The 18810-nt window shown below is 35.4% G+C and overlaps 1 protein-coding gene across 3 annotated transcripts in view; it reads right to left on the reverse strand.

Annotated features, from left to right (window-relative positions):
- Nucleotides 1–841: 841 nt before the first annotated feature.
- ABCD3 (ATP binding cassette subfamily D member 3) overlaps nt 842–18810 on the reverse strand; it is a 33993-nt gene continuing 16024 nt past the window's right edge. For 2 of the 3 annotated variants that reach the window (XM_075038955.1, XM_075038957.1), the window contains exons 3-23: nt 17956–18057; nt 16254–16342; nt 15299–15368; nt 14334–14431; nt 13548–13671; nt 12515–12571; nt 11172–11314; nt 10749–10818; nt 10225–10294; nt 10006–10103; nt 9836–9927; nt 9170–9258; nt 9021–9093; nt 7908–7971; nt 7411–7488; nt 7250–7315; nt 7058–7147; nt 6715–6834; nt 6172–6276; nt 4759–4815; nt 842–3988 (exon numbers count right to left, since the gene is read on the reverse strand). In XM_075038955.1, coding sequence (XP_074895056.1) covers nt 3911–3988; nt 4759–4815; nt 6172–6276; nt 6715–6834; nt 7058–7147; nt 7250–7315; nt 7411–7488; nt 7908–7971; nt 9021–9093; nt 9170–9258; nt 9836–9927; nt 10006–10103; nt 10225–10294; nt 10749–10818; nt 11172–11314; nt 12515–12571; nt 13548–13671; nt 14334–14431; nt 15299–15368; nt 16254–16342; nt 17956–18057 — 1833 coding nt within the window. In that variant the 3' untranslated portion in view covers nt 842–3910. The remainder of the gene's footprint in view (nt 3989–4758; nt 4816–6171; nt 6277–6714; nt 6835–7057; nt 7148–7249; nt 7316–7410; nt 7489–7907; nt 7972–9020; nt 9094–9169; nt 9259–9835; nt 9928–10005; nt 10104–10224; nt 10295–10748; nt 10819–11171; nt 11315–12514; nt 12572–13547; nt 13672–14333; nt 14432–15298; nt 15369–16253; nt 16343–17955; nt 18058–18810) is intronic. The other variant, XM_075038956.1, reaches the window with a different exon arrangement.

Consider the following 18810-nt stretch of genomic DNA (forward strand, 5'->3'; position numbering starts at 1 on the left):
ATTTGAGCAAGTAGCAGACTTCATACTACTCTAAATATTAAATTTAAGTATTAAATATCCCATCCATACAAAGAAGTTCCTTTTTGCTATGCAGCTCATCAGCTAAGTTGAATGACACTTAGATTTTTAGACTGCATCCTTGGTTGAGGAATTTCCTTTCAAAGGGAGCTCCACCCTTTAAGAATGCTACACAACACACTTGTTGCACAAATGATCTCAGCTAAGGAAAAATTAGTACTAATTATCATTAGAAAACACTGATCACAAGAGAAGACACTTAAAATCAGTTCATTCAAGCATATCTTGGTTTCACTCTCACGCTACTGAGTTTCAAGTATCCTGATAGCTGGTATGTCTACCACAACAAAAGAAAAACCTTAAAAATCACAAATACAATAAAGGTGGAAAGTGATTATCCTATTTTCCTCAAAGTAGAAAGACGAAGGAGCACTCAAAAGAATTACCACATTAAGTACTGATATTATGTTAACCTTATTCAGGCCCACACCCTTCTAAAAATCAATAAACTTGAAGCAAAAAGAAGTAGCCAGCAGACAAAGAAGAGAGGAGAGGTCAGAATCAGTGCAGACCTAAAACAGATTAATGCACCTATAATCCAATTGCTCTAAGTAGATATCTTCAAGTACTGAGCTCATGCTTTCTGTTAAGCCTACAACTGGATGGCATCAGCTGGCTGATTCCAGGGTGAATTTCAGACAGTACTACTAACTTTATAAGCTGAACACAAGTCAATCGGCTCATGAAGTAACTTGAGATTTGTTGAGTAGGCATTCACTGTATTGTTACAAAATTCCTAATCAAGAAACACAGAAAGCCTAGATATATTTTATCTTTAGATTTATTATTATTTCAGAGGCACTTAATGTCTTACATTTATATAGCGCCATTTCCCCCTCCAAAACACTTTACAGTATTTACATACAGGAATGTTTCCCACCACTGTTGAAATGCAGCCATCTGACTATTACCAGTACCATCTTCAAAGCACCAACAGTTGGAGACTGAAAATATTCATCAGTACTTTCTCTTACTAAGATAGTTCAGAATTCCAATTTACAAATTTCCAACTTGTGCTATTAAAAAGACATAACAGCTAAAATACAGTATCACAGTGCAATTCTGGAACAGAACTGAGACTTCGATCATTTTCATTAGATTTTTTTATGAACTTTCATTAAACCAAGTCTATCTCAAAATACTTTAATGTAAGGCCTTTTAAGAATATAATTCTAAAACATCATTCTTTTTTATACTTTCTTTATAAGCCTCTCTTACAATCAAGTGCAGAAGAGTATTTTTCTTTCCTTCCAGTATATTTAGAAACACTAAGTCCTGGCCCTAAGGAGATAACTAGCATTCTCAGTTTCAACGAACTTCACAGCATCTAAAAGGCAAACCTATTCCTCCTTGGTTATGGAGTGGGATTTTTAATTTCTTTTTCTTTTTAGTTTGTAAAATAAGTCTGAGATTACATAAAATTTGGTTATTAACCAATTGAATTGTAAAGTACCTTGGGATTGGCTGCTGGGGTGCTATAAAGTGTGCTGCGTGTGGTTTTGCCTGTCAGTGTTAAAAATACATTAAAGTATGCCAAGTTCACTACTCCACTGCAAAGTCTGCCCTAGTCACAAAGATAATAGTAACTTCCTCATTTTAGAGATTTTTATTTTTCTTTGTGTCTCTAAAAGGCTATTAAAACACTCCTTCTAAGAGAAGAAGTCACATTTGTGCTGAGAACTTTCACAAAAAAAAAAACCAAAACCAACAAAACACCGACCCACAAAAAAACCCCCACCAAACCCAAAAACCCCCACAACAATCTGGCATCCCTATTTTCATGGTTACAATTTAATAAAAGACTACCACCTCACATACAGCATGCTTCTACCTGTTACATTATGGCTGATGTGAGAATCTGAATGAACAGAAAAAAATTAGTAAATGAGATATCTATTTGCCTTCTTGTGGACCAAGCACAAAAATTTATTCTGGTACTTTATTCTCTTGAATATGCCACACTTCAGAGAGCCTTTCTTGATTTTCATTGATGCTTCATACTATGAACCCACTGTGGTCACTAGATTCTTATACCAGGATAGCTGTTTGCATTTGAGTACTACGAGAGAAAAGTAGCACTGACAGGTATGGGCAAGAACTATGATAAAAGGAAAAATATTATCAGGTAGCAATTGCAACATGAAAGATGATGACTAATCAAATTGGGTAAAAATTAAGAGACAGCAGTGCATCCAACTACATACCCATTTTATAAAAAGTTGGGTTTGTTTTTAATCTAAACCCTTGACAAAGACTCAAAGAGAACAGATTTATTGCATATTTTATGCATGCCTTCATGTAGTGCATTCCTGTATTGTATCTTATATGGAACACTAAAAAACTATCAGACCTTCACTGTAGAACAGGTATTGTAAATTATTGTTTTAAGACCAAACACCGATTCAGTTTGAATTATACCTTCCTATTCCCTGATCACAAAAATCACCTTGCTGCATTTATGTTTGTCAAAGTCACACAGCAACCACAGTAATCATCTGCATGGAAAAAATGGTTACAGTAAACTATTTAAAGAGTTCAGTTTCTTCAAGGGGATTTGGCAGCTGAAATAAGAAAACCAGCAGGGACTAGAGATCCTTAGACAACAGCGAGAATCACTGGTGAATAATTTGTATCAGAAATCAAGAAACATCATGGCAAATGACAGAATAAATGCGAAGGATGAAAGCATCATTTTAGGCTTCACAGCCTGGAAGACCAAACAGGAAGTACCATTACCACTTGCATTCAAACTCAGATCTGAAGGGCAGCTAAAACCACGAGGAGATCTGATTATTTTTTTTTGAAGAGGGAGAAAAGGACAAACTTGGAAAAAGCAACTGCTGTATTACAGGACTGAACACACACAGCACAGACAACAGTCTATTTCACAGATTTTTGGGCCCATTCTAACCCCTACTGATTTCAAGAGAAGAATGATTGGATCCACATTCTTTTCTCTGTTTCTACTTGTGGAACCCATTCATTTCTTCAGAGCTGAAAACATGCACAAGGTTGTTTGATACAAGGAACATCACTTTTCCTTTTTTTTTTTTGTTAGTCCTTTCCTCCCTCAACCTCCTCTCAACTGTTCATTACCATAGTACTTCTATGACTGAAAAAGGGTAGCTGGGGTGTGGGATGGATGAAGCTCTTCCTAAATTGGGAGAGAAGAGGATTGCTGAGCAGCAAAGAGAATTGCATGGACAGACAGATGTTAAAGAGAACCCAAAACCCAGCAAAGAACAAGCTTAATATTTTTACCAGAAGGAATTAGTTTTGTCTTTTAGGTTCAGTCCATTCTTTATCAGCAAGGGTGTATTGGCTACATCACAAGGCTTAGTCAAGGAAAAGGCTCTTTCATTTAACAGGGCACAGATCTGAAGATGGGAGAATGTCCTGCACCATGTGAGATAACTCAGAAATATGCATAGAACGAGCAAAAATCCAAGACTGCTTTGCAGGAACAAGAGAGGTAGCAACCCTAATTTTAACAGGGCTTTTCCTTGAAGGGAAAAAAGGTCTACAAAAGTCAAATCAGCTGATTTCAAATGGTTTGCATCCCAGGATGAATCAGGTTACACTGATTTAAGCCCAATTTAATTTAGGCAGGTTTTTAAACCACAAGAATAAGGACATTCTTAGTACATATCAATAATTAAACCAACATATACACAATTAGCAATATCCTACATAATAGTTAATGCTTAACAGCTTGTTTTGGGTTATCCTAGTTAATTTGTTTAAAAAACAAGCTGAGTAGTTTTATTGTACAATGTCTGCCATTCTACACACTTCCTGTAATCATCAGTCTCTGTAGCAGTTCAGTTCATGACTAAGATCCAAATTCAACTGTGTCTTCAGTTATTTTCTTGAACTCATAGTTTCCTCTGCCATCCATATGCAAATAAAACTGAAATAAAAGAACAGACGTTATAAATCACCTGAAAATTACCACATCTATAAATGCCTAAAATTATATTTTGAAGTACTTTTAATGCAAAATCTTAAACTCAGCTAGCCAGATGGTAAGCTTCTCTCACCTCATGTTGCAATAAATTCAATTGCCTCTGGAAATAAGTTAAACTTTCCCCCCCCCCCCCCATATCATCCATCAGTCTGCTAATGGCCACACCTAGACTTAACACTGCTATCTTCGGTTTTGTAACAATATACTTAAGGTACACATTCATCCCTGTGTGTTAATTCAGTATTTTTCACACACACAGAGTCTGTCTGCATAAAAAGTAATAATAGTAAAATCTTAGTCTGGAAGAAAAGAAGTCCATGTATTAGGAATGAACTTTTTAAATGCATAGATGTATTAGGTATCTTGAAAACAAAAAGTCCATGCTGTTTACTGGATTCTGGTTCAAGAGGGGTTTTTGAGGTTAAGAAAGAAGACTTAATTATCTAGTAAGCCTTACATATTTTTGAGGCTACTTTTACAGAAATGTTTACGGATTTTTGGTTACTTTTCCCTTCGTAACTAGAAACATAAGAATATTTCAAATAGTGCAACTGGATTATAAAGTAAAGCCTTTTTAAAAAAAAAAACCAGAACATGACCTATTAGGATATAAAATGAGAACATCTTGAATTGTAAAGTCAATTTAATAGAAAGTCAAACAACAAACCCCCTACCATCTACAGATATCCTTAGCAAAAGCAAAGGATACATACATCATGATGTTTCCAGAGTGACTTTCTGTGGGAGACAGTGAAGAGAGTGATGCCAACCTACATGAAGAAAAATGCACACAACAAAACAGTTAATTTTTCTCATGGCTTAGGTGTTATTTATTTTTCAGCATGGTATCAGCTGAAGAGCTTAAATTCACGAACACAAACTTCGAGACTTTATTATTAACAGTATACATATGTAATCCTAATACAAGATTTTGCAGTTAAAAAAAAAGCAGGAGGGGTTTATCTTTTTTAACTGATTTCACTATTCTTTTGCTCCTAGTGATCTGGCAAAATGTAGAATGAACTGGGCAAAGCAGGTAAGGTAAGAAGCAGGTAAAACAACAAACCTAGTGATTAAAAGAAGTCTACTTTAACAGCAAAAAAACCAAAACCACAAAAGCTATTAATGAATTATAAACTTAAAGCGATAATTTAAAGGTGAATAATCTACCTTTGTTTCCTTGCAACTCAGTTAATTATGCATCCCTAACAGTAGCACCTGGACAAAATGGCTCTGATAAAGCAGGGTAACATTTTTTTCCTTCTGCAAGGACAGCTTAACCAGGAATTCTATTTTTCAGTAATATGCATTAGCACTTGGCAACAGTTAACTCTAAAACAAACATACAAATTATGCAAAACAGACTTAGAAAATTGTCAGGGTATTGATATTAATGTGGCAAAATTAGTTCAAGAAATAACATCTGTTCTTCTGCACAGTCCTCATCTAGTGTCAATTTACTACTACATAAGGCTCCTTAAGTTCCCACTTCAAGGTTCAAGCAGATATTTTAGTGGATGCACAGCTTTGCTCCATTAACATTCTGAGAAAACTGCTACTCAGTAACTAATGTTATTTCAAGCCTATTCTTTCCCAGGTTAGGGGTGTGAAATTGAATCTTACTGGTATTTCACAAGGCACTATGTAGAATCTGAAATGGTGAGTATAAGAGGGAAAGGAAAAAATAATACTATATTTAATATTATCATGTTTTCCTAGAGTGCTTGTCTTTTCATATCTCAAAATAGATGCAAATGTTAACTTCCAGCCTTTCACTTCTGTTGCCCTGGCCAAAAGAAACCTCTCAAACAACAAAAAAGTCTAAAGTTTTAGATTATTTGATCTTCACTTGACATTCTAAGAGTTTAGCTGGAAAAGTAAGGTTACTTAGCAGTTAGTAAGAGTTCTCTGATAGAAAGGCCACATGTACATCTAAATTGTCCTAAGACTACAAAACAATTATTGAATTCTAGTGTGCAAAAGGATCATTGCATGCCCTTCTAAGCTGCTTTTTTTTTTTTTTTTTAATTTTTAATCTGCACTAGGCATAAGTAAGATTGCACCTTGTATCATTTTAAGTTTCCTTTTAACACATAGAGATATAACTCCAGAAACAAAGAGCTTACCTTTCGACAGTGGCTGTAAATGTAGCCTTCTACATCAACGCTAACAGCACTGGTGCACTCATCCAGAATTGCAAACTGGGGCTTATGATAGAATAACCTTGCCATCTGGAACACAAATCAAAAAGCTACTGTGGATACAAAACTACAACCAATAATGCAGTGTTAGAAGTTAAACTAAGAATTAGTGTCTAAATATTTACTGTGGCAAGGGAATTTCTTTTAAGTTGTCACCCACTGAAGCCTGAAAATCCAAAAACTATATGTTATCTTTACTTTGGGGGGCGGGGGAGGGGGCAAAAAAAAATTTAGAACTTCTGCTTATATAATCAAAGTGTAAGGTATGGTAAAAGGTCAACATTTCCTATTAAATTTTGAGTACAATAAACACTATTTGAGGTTGTTTTCTCAGTACTCAGGTATTTCACATTTTGGGGGGTTCTAAGTAAAATATTAATATTTAGTAAACAAAACCCGCTTACAATTCAGATTACATTTTCAACCTATGTCCTGTATTTGTTAAGTATTTATGCTTTTAAGACATACTGCCATTCTCTGTTTTTCTCCTCCACTGAGTACATCCATCCAATCCTGAACACTATCCCAGCCTCCTTCACGTTCCAAGATTTGACCCAGCTGAACATTATCCAAGTACTCCTTCAGCACCTTTCATTGAAACAAGAATGACAAAACAGAGCTTAAGTGAACTTAAAGAAAAGATTGAAAAATATTATAAAGGGTTATACTATTGTACTGCTGTACTATCAACCCTGACAAATATTAAAAACAAACTAAATGCAGTGTTTTTAATAGCAGTTTCAGTATTTTTAAATCTGAAGCATTACTCATCTTAAGCAAGACAAAATGTTAATGAACTAATTATCATTACCTGGTCAGAAATCCCTTTCTTCCTCTGATCTTCTAAAGTATCTGGATATATAACTTGATCTCTGAGCGTTCCAAGAGTCATATATGGTCTCTGAGATACAGTTAGAAACAAAAAACTGTGTTAAATATTTCTAAACATAGTCAAAACAGGAAGAACGAGATCACTATTGCCAGTTAAAGTACTTTGCCTCACCTGGGGAACATAGAACAACTTTCCTCTTACAGGTTTTGTTAAACGCCCGCCAAACAAAGGCCACAACTGCAACACGAAAAAGGTTTAAACTTGACCAAAAAAGTCCAGTTAGAACAGTGCTTTGGATTGTCCCCCGTTTATTTAAAAAAAAGTTCCCTTACCTCACCAAGAACACGAAAAAGTGAGCTCTTCCCACACCCATTTGGCCCACAAATCAGTACATTTGCACCAGATCGAACCTAAAAATGCAAAGCCAACACATTAAAAGGGTAGTAAAAAAGTATTGTTGAAAGCTTCTACAAACAATAAGACAAGCTGGTATTCTTGTAGGCTTGTACATAGTACTTTGACATTAAAATGAGTAATTTCCACCAATAATTTTTTTTTTCCCCAACTAGTTTAGCACCAACTGCAGCCAGAAGAAAACACACTTGTAACAATATGAACATTTTCTGGGAAAATAGCTTATTGCCTTTTTTTTTTTTTAAACTAACATGATTAATTTTGTTCAGATTTAAGAATACCATATAAGGACCTCTCCATTTTTGTTTGCACATTTTTTTAATAAATCAGATTACCTATGAAATTATCATCTTCACTTTCAAATTTTATATGAATAGAATTTTCTATGATATTAAAAAAAACCCAAACAACTTACCTCAAAGTTAAGGTCTTGTATCAAAACATCTCCATTTGGTGTCACCAACGGAACATGATCAAACCTATTTGTATTGCAAGATTAAAAAAAAAAAAAAAAAAGAGTAGTTGCCTAAAAGCAGCTAACAATGCATGTTTACTCAGAGATTTAAGGAATAGGGCAAGACTTCAGCAGTACTTCATTCAGTACACTGCCCCAGCTTCTAACTATTAACAGCTAAGAAAGTTCTTGAATCCAAAGCGATACTTTAGTATTTAACAAACATGTACAGATTTTATTTTTTTCCTTCATGTATTTGTTTTTCTGAATCCTTCTAAGCCTTTGGTCTCCAAAACATCTTGTGGATATAAACCTACATTTAAAGATGCACTTAATTTTAAACCTGCTAGTGGAAGTGTATTCCATTAGTTCTAAGATACACAATGAATGACGTCTCTGCTCATGTGCCCCTTGCTTTTTTTTTTAAACAAAATAATAAAAATAGCTCTATCTCCTTCCTCCTTTCACTCTTCCTCCCCCCTTTCCCTTCTACTCCACTATCTGCTTTCCACAGTGACCAGATTGAGGCTATTTAATCTCTTAACTAGTTTTACTATATACCTTTAAGTAGTACTACTATGTCTATACTACGTTCCTCAGACTGCAAAGAATGGAGGAATTGATTGCTGCTTGAGTACATCAATGAACAGTCTGAGCATACAGAACATACAAGCAAATATTTTGAAACTGAATACAAACTTGCCCCTGATTTTTACATCTGAATTATATAATGGAATAGAATCTGTAACCAATGTACTTCTAAAAATTTGATAAAGTGTCAACAAAATGGTCTGGGAAGTCATATTCCAAACAACAGCAGGAAATGTTACCAAAAAGGCTAAATCTAGACAGCATATTATGTCTTTTGCTAACATGAGATGACAAGGATTGATTTACAGAATAGAAATGCTGAGTGGGAGTGAGGTGGAATTATTTGTAAATAAACTATAGTACAACAGGAATTACACACTGTAATAGTGTGTATTAAAACATCTATTAATAGTGGTAGGGGAAAAGATTTAAAAGCCAGACTACGTTAAAAGTACTGAAGTTGTGGAAACTTTGTAAACCTACTTGATAAGGTTATCAGCATTGATAATTTCTCCAGATCCAGGTATCAAAGGCAAAACTTGCTTTTTATCTGCATCTTAAATTAAGAAAAAAGTATTAGAGAGTGGAACACTACACAGAGATGCACATATTACATATTATGTCACATCTACCTTTTTCTTGTGATACCATAGTACGCTGATATTTGCCACTATTCAAGTCCTTCAGAACCTGCATTAATTCTGTAATTCGAGCTGTGAAACTAAAAAAACAAACAAAAAAAACACAAAAACCAAGCTGTGAGTAAGTAATCTTTAGAAGTTTTAGAAATCCATAGACACTCTAATGAGTACTCTTAAACTGTCAAAATGACAAAGCTATTCAACCCAGCATAGAAACAAATGTTTACATTTTAGAGTTGCACTGAGGTGGTCCAATATTCACAATATTTACAAGAACCTTTTCCTGTAATAACCCAACATTTGATAACTTTTCTTCTTAAAATGTAAAAAAAAAAAACCACACAAAAACAAAAACAAACCCAGTTAGATAAATAATCAACACATAATTGATTTATGAGCATTTGACAATGTCTTTTCAATTAAACATTCAAACTGTATGCTGTTACTATTCAGATATGAAATTACTAGTGGACATAAGTAGCACATCTTCAGATAAGTTGTCAGCATAAAATGTTTTTAATTTCTAGATTTTTTAGGGTGCTGCAATGAACAAAGCAGATATTTTAAGAAACTGACTGTAGAATTAAAATGAGTTTGAGAAACAACAACAACATAATTTTACAAAAGATTATTTTACACAACTACTATTAAGCTTACCCAGCCAATCTTGTCATTTCACGGCCTGCTAGGACTATTCTGCCCAAAGCTTGAGACATTCTCAGTAACATTCTTCCACTTTGGTAGTAATCCTACAGTAGAAGAAAGTTTCTTTATGTGGACTAACAAAATTTAAATTCAGGAAATTGTTTTAATTCCGTTCTATTTACCTCCAAAAGTTCTGCATGAGTACTATTCTGATGACGAGGATCAGCCAGGTTCAAAAATGGACGACTAACAACCAGGTAACCAACCACAGTGGCAAGGTCTGCAGTTTAAGAGTAAATATTAAGCTACGCATTCATTGAAGCAATAAGAAAACATTCTCTTTTAAAAAGTTTAGCACTTTGTTATTTATAGCAATCCATTAGCACTGGACAAACACTTACATTTGGCAATGATAGTATCAATGAAACCCATAGAGAACCGGAACAAGATGAAATTATGCAAGTGTTCCACCTGGTAAGTTACAGGGGAAAAAAAAAAAGTCAAACTACTATCAGTACCTGGTTTACTATCTTTTATTATTTTACAGATGTTTGATTCCAAACAGTTATTTTTTTAGCAAGTCACAGATAACTCAACATGCCTATAACTGTGACAAGCACTGCACAAGTGTCCCTGCTGGCAAAGATTTGCACTCTAGATCAAAACAATCTACACCTGAAACTAAGCAGTAAGAGAATAGTAATTGTGGTGGGTAAAAAGGAGGTAAGTGGCAAAAGAAAGACCATTCTATCAGAAACTTGTGTTCTGCTTATAGCCTACTGATTTATTTTTAAATCTAATGACTGTAGCAGCATAGACACCAAGCCACTATAATTCCATTTATATTGATATATGTCAAAAATCACCATGATAAAATTAATTGAAGTTTTGCTTAAAATGTTTTAAAAGATAAAAGAAGTCTTACCAGTTTACGGAAGGTTTTGTGAATAGTCTGTTTTTCTCTCAGGTTTCCATTATAAAAAGCAATTTCTTCACTAAAAAAACCAACAACAAACCCACAAAGAAAGCAACTTAATTTTGTTAAGACAGTCTTTGAAAGTCAGCCATAAAACACAGGAATATAGCTCTTTCAGTTACTTTATGAAATAAGAGTTGGTACTTTTTCACAATAGAACATGAGCTTATTATACTCACAACTACAGTTTGTCTTTTGAATTAGGAATATAATGCACATACAAATTATTTAATAATAATCTGCATAAAGATGCAAACGCTTTGCTCAGAACTGATAGCATCAGACTTTCCAAATATGTTTTAACATACAGCTTCCATTTACACCACAGTACTACTTTGTCACTTACATCTTGCCATCTGAGTAAATCTATACCTGTTTGTAATAAGCCGTGAGTTGACATATCTGTACTCCCCTTCATATTTTTGTTCTATAATAGTCATCTTGCCAATTGGTCTCCTTAAACGTGTAAGGAAAAACCCCGAAATAACCAAGTATGCCATCATGCTAGCTGGACCCTGTGAATCAAAAAAGAATAAAAGCTTACCATTTAGATGGTCTCAAATTGCAACATCTGTATCCAAAATGCCCAGAAAGCATAAACCCCATGATTCTCACCTCCCATGTGTCTATGTTACCAATTCAATTACTCTTGCAATTCCCATCATGTTCCTTTCTTTTGCGTTGTAGACACTGTTTTACTAATTTCACTAATTCTCTGTCCCCAGATGCCCTTCCCATTCCAGTCTTCTACTCAAGTTTTTATCATCACTCAGTGCAATCTGTGTCCTACTGTCCCAGCTTATTTCATTAATAATTTCCTGGTCCTTTCTCATTTCCTCTCCTTCATTTCTACTTACTTTTTCTCTCTATTTGCTACATTGTCATCACAGTCAATATTTCAGTCCCATTCCCTTCTTTGATCCATATATCTCCAACACATTTCCTGCTTCTCTTAAGCAGTCCTGGTAGGGATCTCTTATTCTTCTGGATCCTAAGCTTCAACAGACCAGGGCTGCCAAATAGCATGCTTAAATATTACTAAAGTGTAGCATGGCATAAAACCAAAGGCATAAACTGAATTTGGCATAAACTGCCTGTAATAACTAAGTATTACAGAAAGCAACGCAAAGATGTCTGAGACTGGAAAAATTACCTAGGTTCAGCTAAGCCTTACTGCAGTGTTTTGACAAAATCTATATCATGGGTCCCAGAACTACTTCTTGTCAAATTCTGAACATTTTTGACAATGAATCATTTTACTAAGCTGAAGAATTATTTCTGAAATGATTCAGCTTATTGGGAGGGAATATAATGGTCATACAGCTCAATGCAAGGAATGGCTCCCCTTTATAGAGGCTGCAAAGAAAAAGAAAACTTATTTTCTCCCTTAAACGAAAGTCATGCAAGATACAAGCAGCCAGAAGGGTACTGTACTAAATGGAATTCCCAAGTAACTGCTAGAATAAAAAACTGTCTTGTTTCTTCAAATCATTGAATGCCTGCAAATTCTGGTTTTTATTTTGCTTGCCTCAAGATAAAGGGTACTAAAGCATACAAAACATTAAGTGTAAAAGCATATTTTCAGTATATCCCTTCAAATAATGGATGAATCTATAATTAACATCTAGAGTCTTCCTCAGACTCCAAACAGGTACAAGGCTATAAACGAAGAAGGGAAAATTTGCTTATAATGCTAAAAACCCCACTCAGTTTACCTGAGCTCCTATAGCACTTGTTAGCTTGAAGATGTACAAAACTATATCCAAGAAGGGCTGTAAGAGAAGCATAGAAAAAAAAGCATTAGAACACCAATATAAAGCAAATAAAATGGTCTAGAAGCCACCCCAAGAACAGTTATAGGTGTGCATTAAAAGCACAACACTGGTTAACCTATCATACAAACTGAATGTTAAACCAAAAAGGAATCTCAGCCACACGATATTTTCCTGAAAACATTCCCTCAAGAATTGAACATAAAACCATCATGATCTTATGATAAAGTACATACCATATAAAAAAGTACTTCACTATTTTAGGTCTGTAATAACACTCTGCTCACTAAGCAGAGTTGGACTAGACCCCATGATTACTTAACTGAAGTAATTGTGAGAAATAATGAGCAGAAGGATAATGCCATATAGTTGGCTATATACCTGACAGAACAGGATGCTTGCAAATTGGAATATTGCTTCTATGCACTCTGTCTCAAAGCTAGAGCAGCTGAACTACAGGTTTTGTAGCCAGAAGTTTTTGAACACATCAACTCGCATTTTGCTTTATAATTCCGCTTGTATAAACAACATAATAAAAAAAATCAGTCTAAAAATTTCAACAGTATTCTACTTCATTACCTAAACCCCCTAAAATTTACACCTGAAACAGGGAAAATGCTTATTCAACCATACCTCCCTACCCCCAAAAATATTAATACGGAACTAAAAGCTAGCCCTTGGTTTTCTTCTGAAACCTAACCAGCTGAGAAAGCATACTCATCACAGTTCAACTGCAAAAGAATGCAGTAAGTTCTTTAAAGGAAAATGGAACACAAATTATAACAACCCACAACAGTGCTTTAGCAGAGGTCATGGAAACCACAGGGAGTGTGAAATTATATAATATCATAAACAATTTTTTTTAGCACCATACTCCAAGCAATACACATATAAATGCAAGCAACTGTTTTGAGCTCTGACACCACATCCTAAACATCCACAGCTATTACTCAAAGTTACCTCTGAAAAGACTTACCTTGCTAAGGTTTGAGTACAGGTCCACTACACTGTTACAGAATTTTTCCACATCCTGTGTGAGGAGTTGATCTGGATTAGCTATTCTGTTGTCCAGATTTCCCATTTTGTAGTATGTATAAGCTCTGAAACAAAACAATAGCTAAGTGGCAGAAAAAAATTCACTACCTGAGATCTCAATAATTGGAACCCCCCTGCTTCTGACAATTGAGATGGAAAGTAGTGCAAACATTAAATGACTGTATGGAGTCAACATAGCTTGTGTTTCTGCCTGACCAGATCCACATTAAATCCTGTAGAACTGTTTGGGCTCTAGGATGTCTTAGTTGAAGCTCAGGCCCATGCTGCTCTATGAACTGCTGCTGCACTTAGAGTTAGAAAACCCTCACAAACTCTGCATCAGCAGACCTGACAAGCAAAATTCAGTGCAGGAGGACATAAGCAGCTACTCAAGTTCATGCATCCAATTCAGTCTGCAGGATTATGAGCACTATATGAAAGCAACTGAAGTGCTTTGGAAGCTAACCCAGTAACAGAAGCAGTACCGTGCATTTCCCCCTGCCCTCAGTTCAGCCAACTTTGCTGTCTTTGTATCTGTGCCATATACAACCTAGATAAGCCACTCATCCTTAACTGCAAGTTAATTGCAACCAAAAGCCTTTTCTAAACAGTAAACCTAACCTATTAAGCACCTTGCTACCTTCTTACTATGTACTTAAAATTATTTGGTTTGATTTTAATCAATTTAGTTTTTAAAACCTTCAGAGATTAACAAGGTGTTACTTACTTAAGATATTCCTCATAGAGGTATCTGGTAAGTCTTACTCGGAAGCAAAGTTTCAATTCATTTAGACCATACTTCAGGAAGTTATTCACTAAAGAGATCTAAAATAAGAGACAGCATTTCAATATTTAGCTGACGAGATTTAATATACTTAGATCAGTTTGCAGCACAAATTGTGCAAACACTTTAGAGCAGGTGAATTCTCCCCTTGAAGTCAATAATACTATTAACACATCTAAGACTAACCATATAGTGTCTGCAGGATCACTGATTAGGTTTTGTCTACATTTTTAACAACTTCAGTTCCCAGTGGATCTCACCACATCAAAAGATTAAAACTACCTTCACATCGCATATCTTCAGCTCTACTGATAAGCTCTAGAAAAGAGCCACCATTTGACAATCACTACCTTAGATTTATCAATTAGTTTTTAAATCTATTGTAAACCAGCCACATTATCTATTAGGTAGTAACAATTATTTCTGTCTGGTGCAAGTCAGAGATGTTGACAAGCTGAAGAGAAGTTAAAGTGCGGGAAAAAACGTAACGAATCTCAGAGGCAGCTGTAAGAAATACAAAAATTAAAGGCTAAAAAGAAATCTTCATCTTCAATGGTGTCAAAAGAATCCCAAACCTACAATGTTGAAATATCATCCAGTCCATAAGATGTTATTATGCAGTATTACAGATGGCACGTTAAGCTACCAGTCAAAACTGCCATCAACAAAACCAACCTGAAAACCTAAACATACCTGTCAGAAAAATAGTTGCAATCAATAAGGAAACATGCTGATAAAGTCTCCCACACACTGAAGCCAGAAAATGAAATGCGTCTTGATACAGACCTGCATGCAAGACAACTAGTTTCCATGGGTTTTAAGACACCAATTTGAGATCTTTTCCTCAAATTCTTAATTTACATTTTAAATATGTTCTGCTGAAAGGCCAGCACAAGAAAAGCACTTACAGCAGGCATTGCAGCGATGAAGTTGAACAAGTATTTCTTGAAATCTTTTCTGCTGCGGCCAATGATAGCACTGTAAACAACGAAGAGAAACAAGAAAGTATAAGCTAGCATGTTTTAAGTAGATAAATTCTCAGTGGACCACACAGAGGAAAAAAAAATCATCGTGGAAATCTGTATTATCAGCTGTAGGATCAAGTATGACAGACTTCTGTAAGTTAAGTGCTAAGTGACAGACAAAACGATTATCTCCCTTCTGCTCCTGCAGTAACTGCCTGCATTAAGGGCTCAGAAATTCATGGTCACAGAATACGAGTTCCTTTCCTTCTTTGCTTTCATAGATTCTCACAAGAGAGAAACAAACCAGTCCTATTCAACAAAGCACTGAAAGTCTCTCCTGAAATACAATATCACTTTAAATTCCAACTTCAAGACAAATTCTGACTTGCTTCAATTAGCAAGAAGAGCAACAAGAATAATCAGAGGTCTAGAAAACACTTTCTAAAACAGTAAGACCAAAAGCATTGTGTTTATCAATCTAAAGAGCAAACAGCGCAGCAGGAAGAAGTAACAGTCGTACTATCCACACAACACGTCTGAGTCTATGACATAGAACCACTATGCCACTATTTTGAAGTGCCCTCTTGGATATTCAGTTCAACATAAGATTTAGAGTCTTCGGTGTACAAAATGTGACCAAAATAACTGAAAATCTTTTAATAAGTAAATTTTGGTTAAACAAATAAAATTGTGTCCAACAGCAGAAAAACAGTTGATTGATTTTTTTTTCTTTAAAAAAAACCAAACAGATACTCCCCCCAAAATTGCAACTATACCAGTTTTCCAACTGTTTTATATGAATAAGCAAGCTATAAAATATCTGAATATGTGTTCTGACAGACTACTTTCCCCATTAAACACAAGAAAGAATATTTAAAAATAGCAAGTTTATAGATACCTTTCAATGACTGTTCCATTTTGAATCATCCAAATATCACAATATGTGCGGACTACCAGCATCACAGCAATAAGCAGCAAATAACCTGTCTAGTACAAAACCAAAAGTATAACAGTTAAAGAATGGATAAAATTCACCTCTTCTCTAGTAAGGGCTCCAACCATATCTAGCAGAAAAGTAGTACCCTGCTGCCATCAGCTAATATAATATTTGCTTAGTTTGCAGGAAACACATTAGCATACAATATTTTTAATAAAATACCAATTACATTGTTATGGAGAAAGTTTGTATTTTTAAAAGCTGTATTTGGTTGATACATATACTGGACACATCCTATAAGATTGAGGATTGCAGGGGTAAAGAAGTTACTACTATTCTGAGACACCTTTCTGCCGTAAGCATAGGTTCATATAGGTTGCAAGGGACTTCTGAAGGTCACCTACTCTTAACTCCACACTCAAAACAAGGCCACTAGTAACCAGTCACCAGTCAGACCCTGTACCATTGACCAAAAACCTTTAAGCCCAACAGTCCAGCCAGTTTTCCATCCACTTCATTGTTCACTCATCCAGCCAATAGAGTTTGGTTACCAAGATACTAGGGGAGACCTTAGTCTCAAGGCCTTGATAAAATCAAAGTATTCAACATCTTTGGTTCTTCCCTTATTCAGAGAGCCAGTCATCTCAGCACAGAGAGCAATCATGTTAGTAAGGCATCATCTGCCATTCATAAATCCAAGTTGGCTGTTTGCAATCACGTTTTGTCCTTCATGTGGCTGGAGTTAGCTTCCAGGATGATTTACTCAGAACCTTACTAGGAATATGGTGAGGCTGGCTAGCCTGTAGCTTCCAGTATACTTGTTTTCAAAGATGGGTGCGACGTTTGGGTTTCTTGGGGATTATCAGTAACCTCTTCTGATGGCCATGACCTTTTCAAGTTGATGGAGGCCAGCTTTGTCAGCACTGTCAGCACCCTCAGAGGCATTCCCATCCATGCTTCTACCTTCTGTGTACTTCCTTTTCGTGAATGAGCTGTCAAAGGTCCCTGTTCATCCAGGCTAGCTGGCTGCCATGCTTGCTCTACATTCTGTACATTGGAATTCATTGCCCTTGTGCCTGATGTATGTTGAAGTTCTATTACAGTTTATCACTTACATTCTGAGCTCAACTAACACTCTTTTAAAAAAAACTTAAGTGTTCTGGAAAGCATGAGAAAGACGCCGAGGCAAACAATTTTATCTTGCTAAATTCCAGTCTGCATAGCTTTCCTGAAATGATGCTAACAGACGTTGACAAATTCACTTTCTAATAAGGGTTGGCCTAGATGTAAGTTACAAAAGCAAAATTATGGATGAACAGCATGCTATTTAAAGATAGGAAGCACTTGCACAGAGAAGTGTACTATCTTGCATCGAATCAAGCAAAACCTGGATGCCCTTTTAAGAGATATACCACAGACAGTAGTTACTAGCTGACAGTAAATGGCTTATCTTGTAATTCAAAGCAGAATGCAACTTCAGCTATCTAACAGCTGAACATACATGCAGATTTTTATATTGCCGTGTTGCTATTTTAAAACATGTAGTATAATTTAGTCCTATTCAAGTAAATTATATGCTTTTGTTTAAATGCTGGTATAATTATGAAAGACAACTTGACTCCAAAAACACCCACTTTTATTTGTTAGTGCAGGCAATGCTTACCTCTTTACAAAGTGTTCTAGGGACCATTATTTTCAGGATTCGACATATTCTTGCAATAAACACTCTGTCCACCATTGCTCGCTCCTTCTTTCCCTCTTTCTGCTGCACATAGAACAAGCAAAACAAGAAAAGTGAGATTTTTATTTTTTTGGTAATGTATTATTTAAATGTTGATGTGATATTTTCCCTATCCAAGTTATTTACAGCTACCTTCCTTCTGCAGCATTTGCAATATTTCCCTCCAATTAAAGACTTGCTTACACAAGTTAAATGAAATGTAAGATTGGGAGCATATGCCCTCACAGCTAACAGAAATTCTAAGAGAACTAAGCTATCAAATCAAATTGCAATAGGAAGCAGCTGCCATGATACAAAATAATACTTATTTCAAATCTACGTTAAGTGATACATGAACAATGCAGAGCACAGCATTAAAACATCCAATTACAAGTTATAATGCAATGTGCCATCTCTTAACATTGCTTGTCTCTAAAAATACTGGCTGATGGTGTCTTCTAAAGATGCCTTCCATCATTTCTCTAGACAATTAAAGGTTTAAACTCCTTGACTGTACAGCCCAAACTTGCTTGAAGTGAAACCAGAATTTGTTATTCCTTTACTTCTAAAAAACAGTGCAACACATTCCCAGTGAACTAAATCTACTAGACTTAAAAACCCTCCTATACCCAAACACTGTTTATTTGGGTCAGTTGCATTTGTTTACTCCATATAACCCTATCTTCTGTCCTACTAACCTGAATACTTTTTAACAAGCTAATGGTCCAGGTATCTTTTCTTTATTTCCTTTGTTTTCCTTCTTTCCTTTCACAGTTGTGACATAAGGATTCAGTCCCG

Source organism: Buteo buteo, chromosome 10, assembly GCF_964188355.1.
Source record: "Buteo buteo chromosome 10, bButBut1.hap1.1, whole genome shotgun sequence".
Taxonomy (NCBI): domain Eukaryota; kingdom Metazoa; phylum Chordata; class Aves; order Accipitriformes; family Accipitridae; genus Buteo; species Buteo buteo.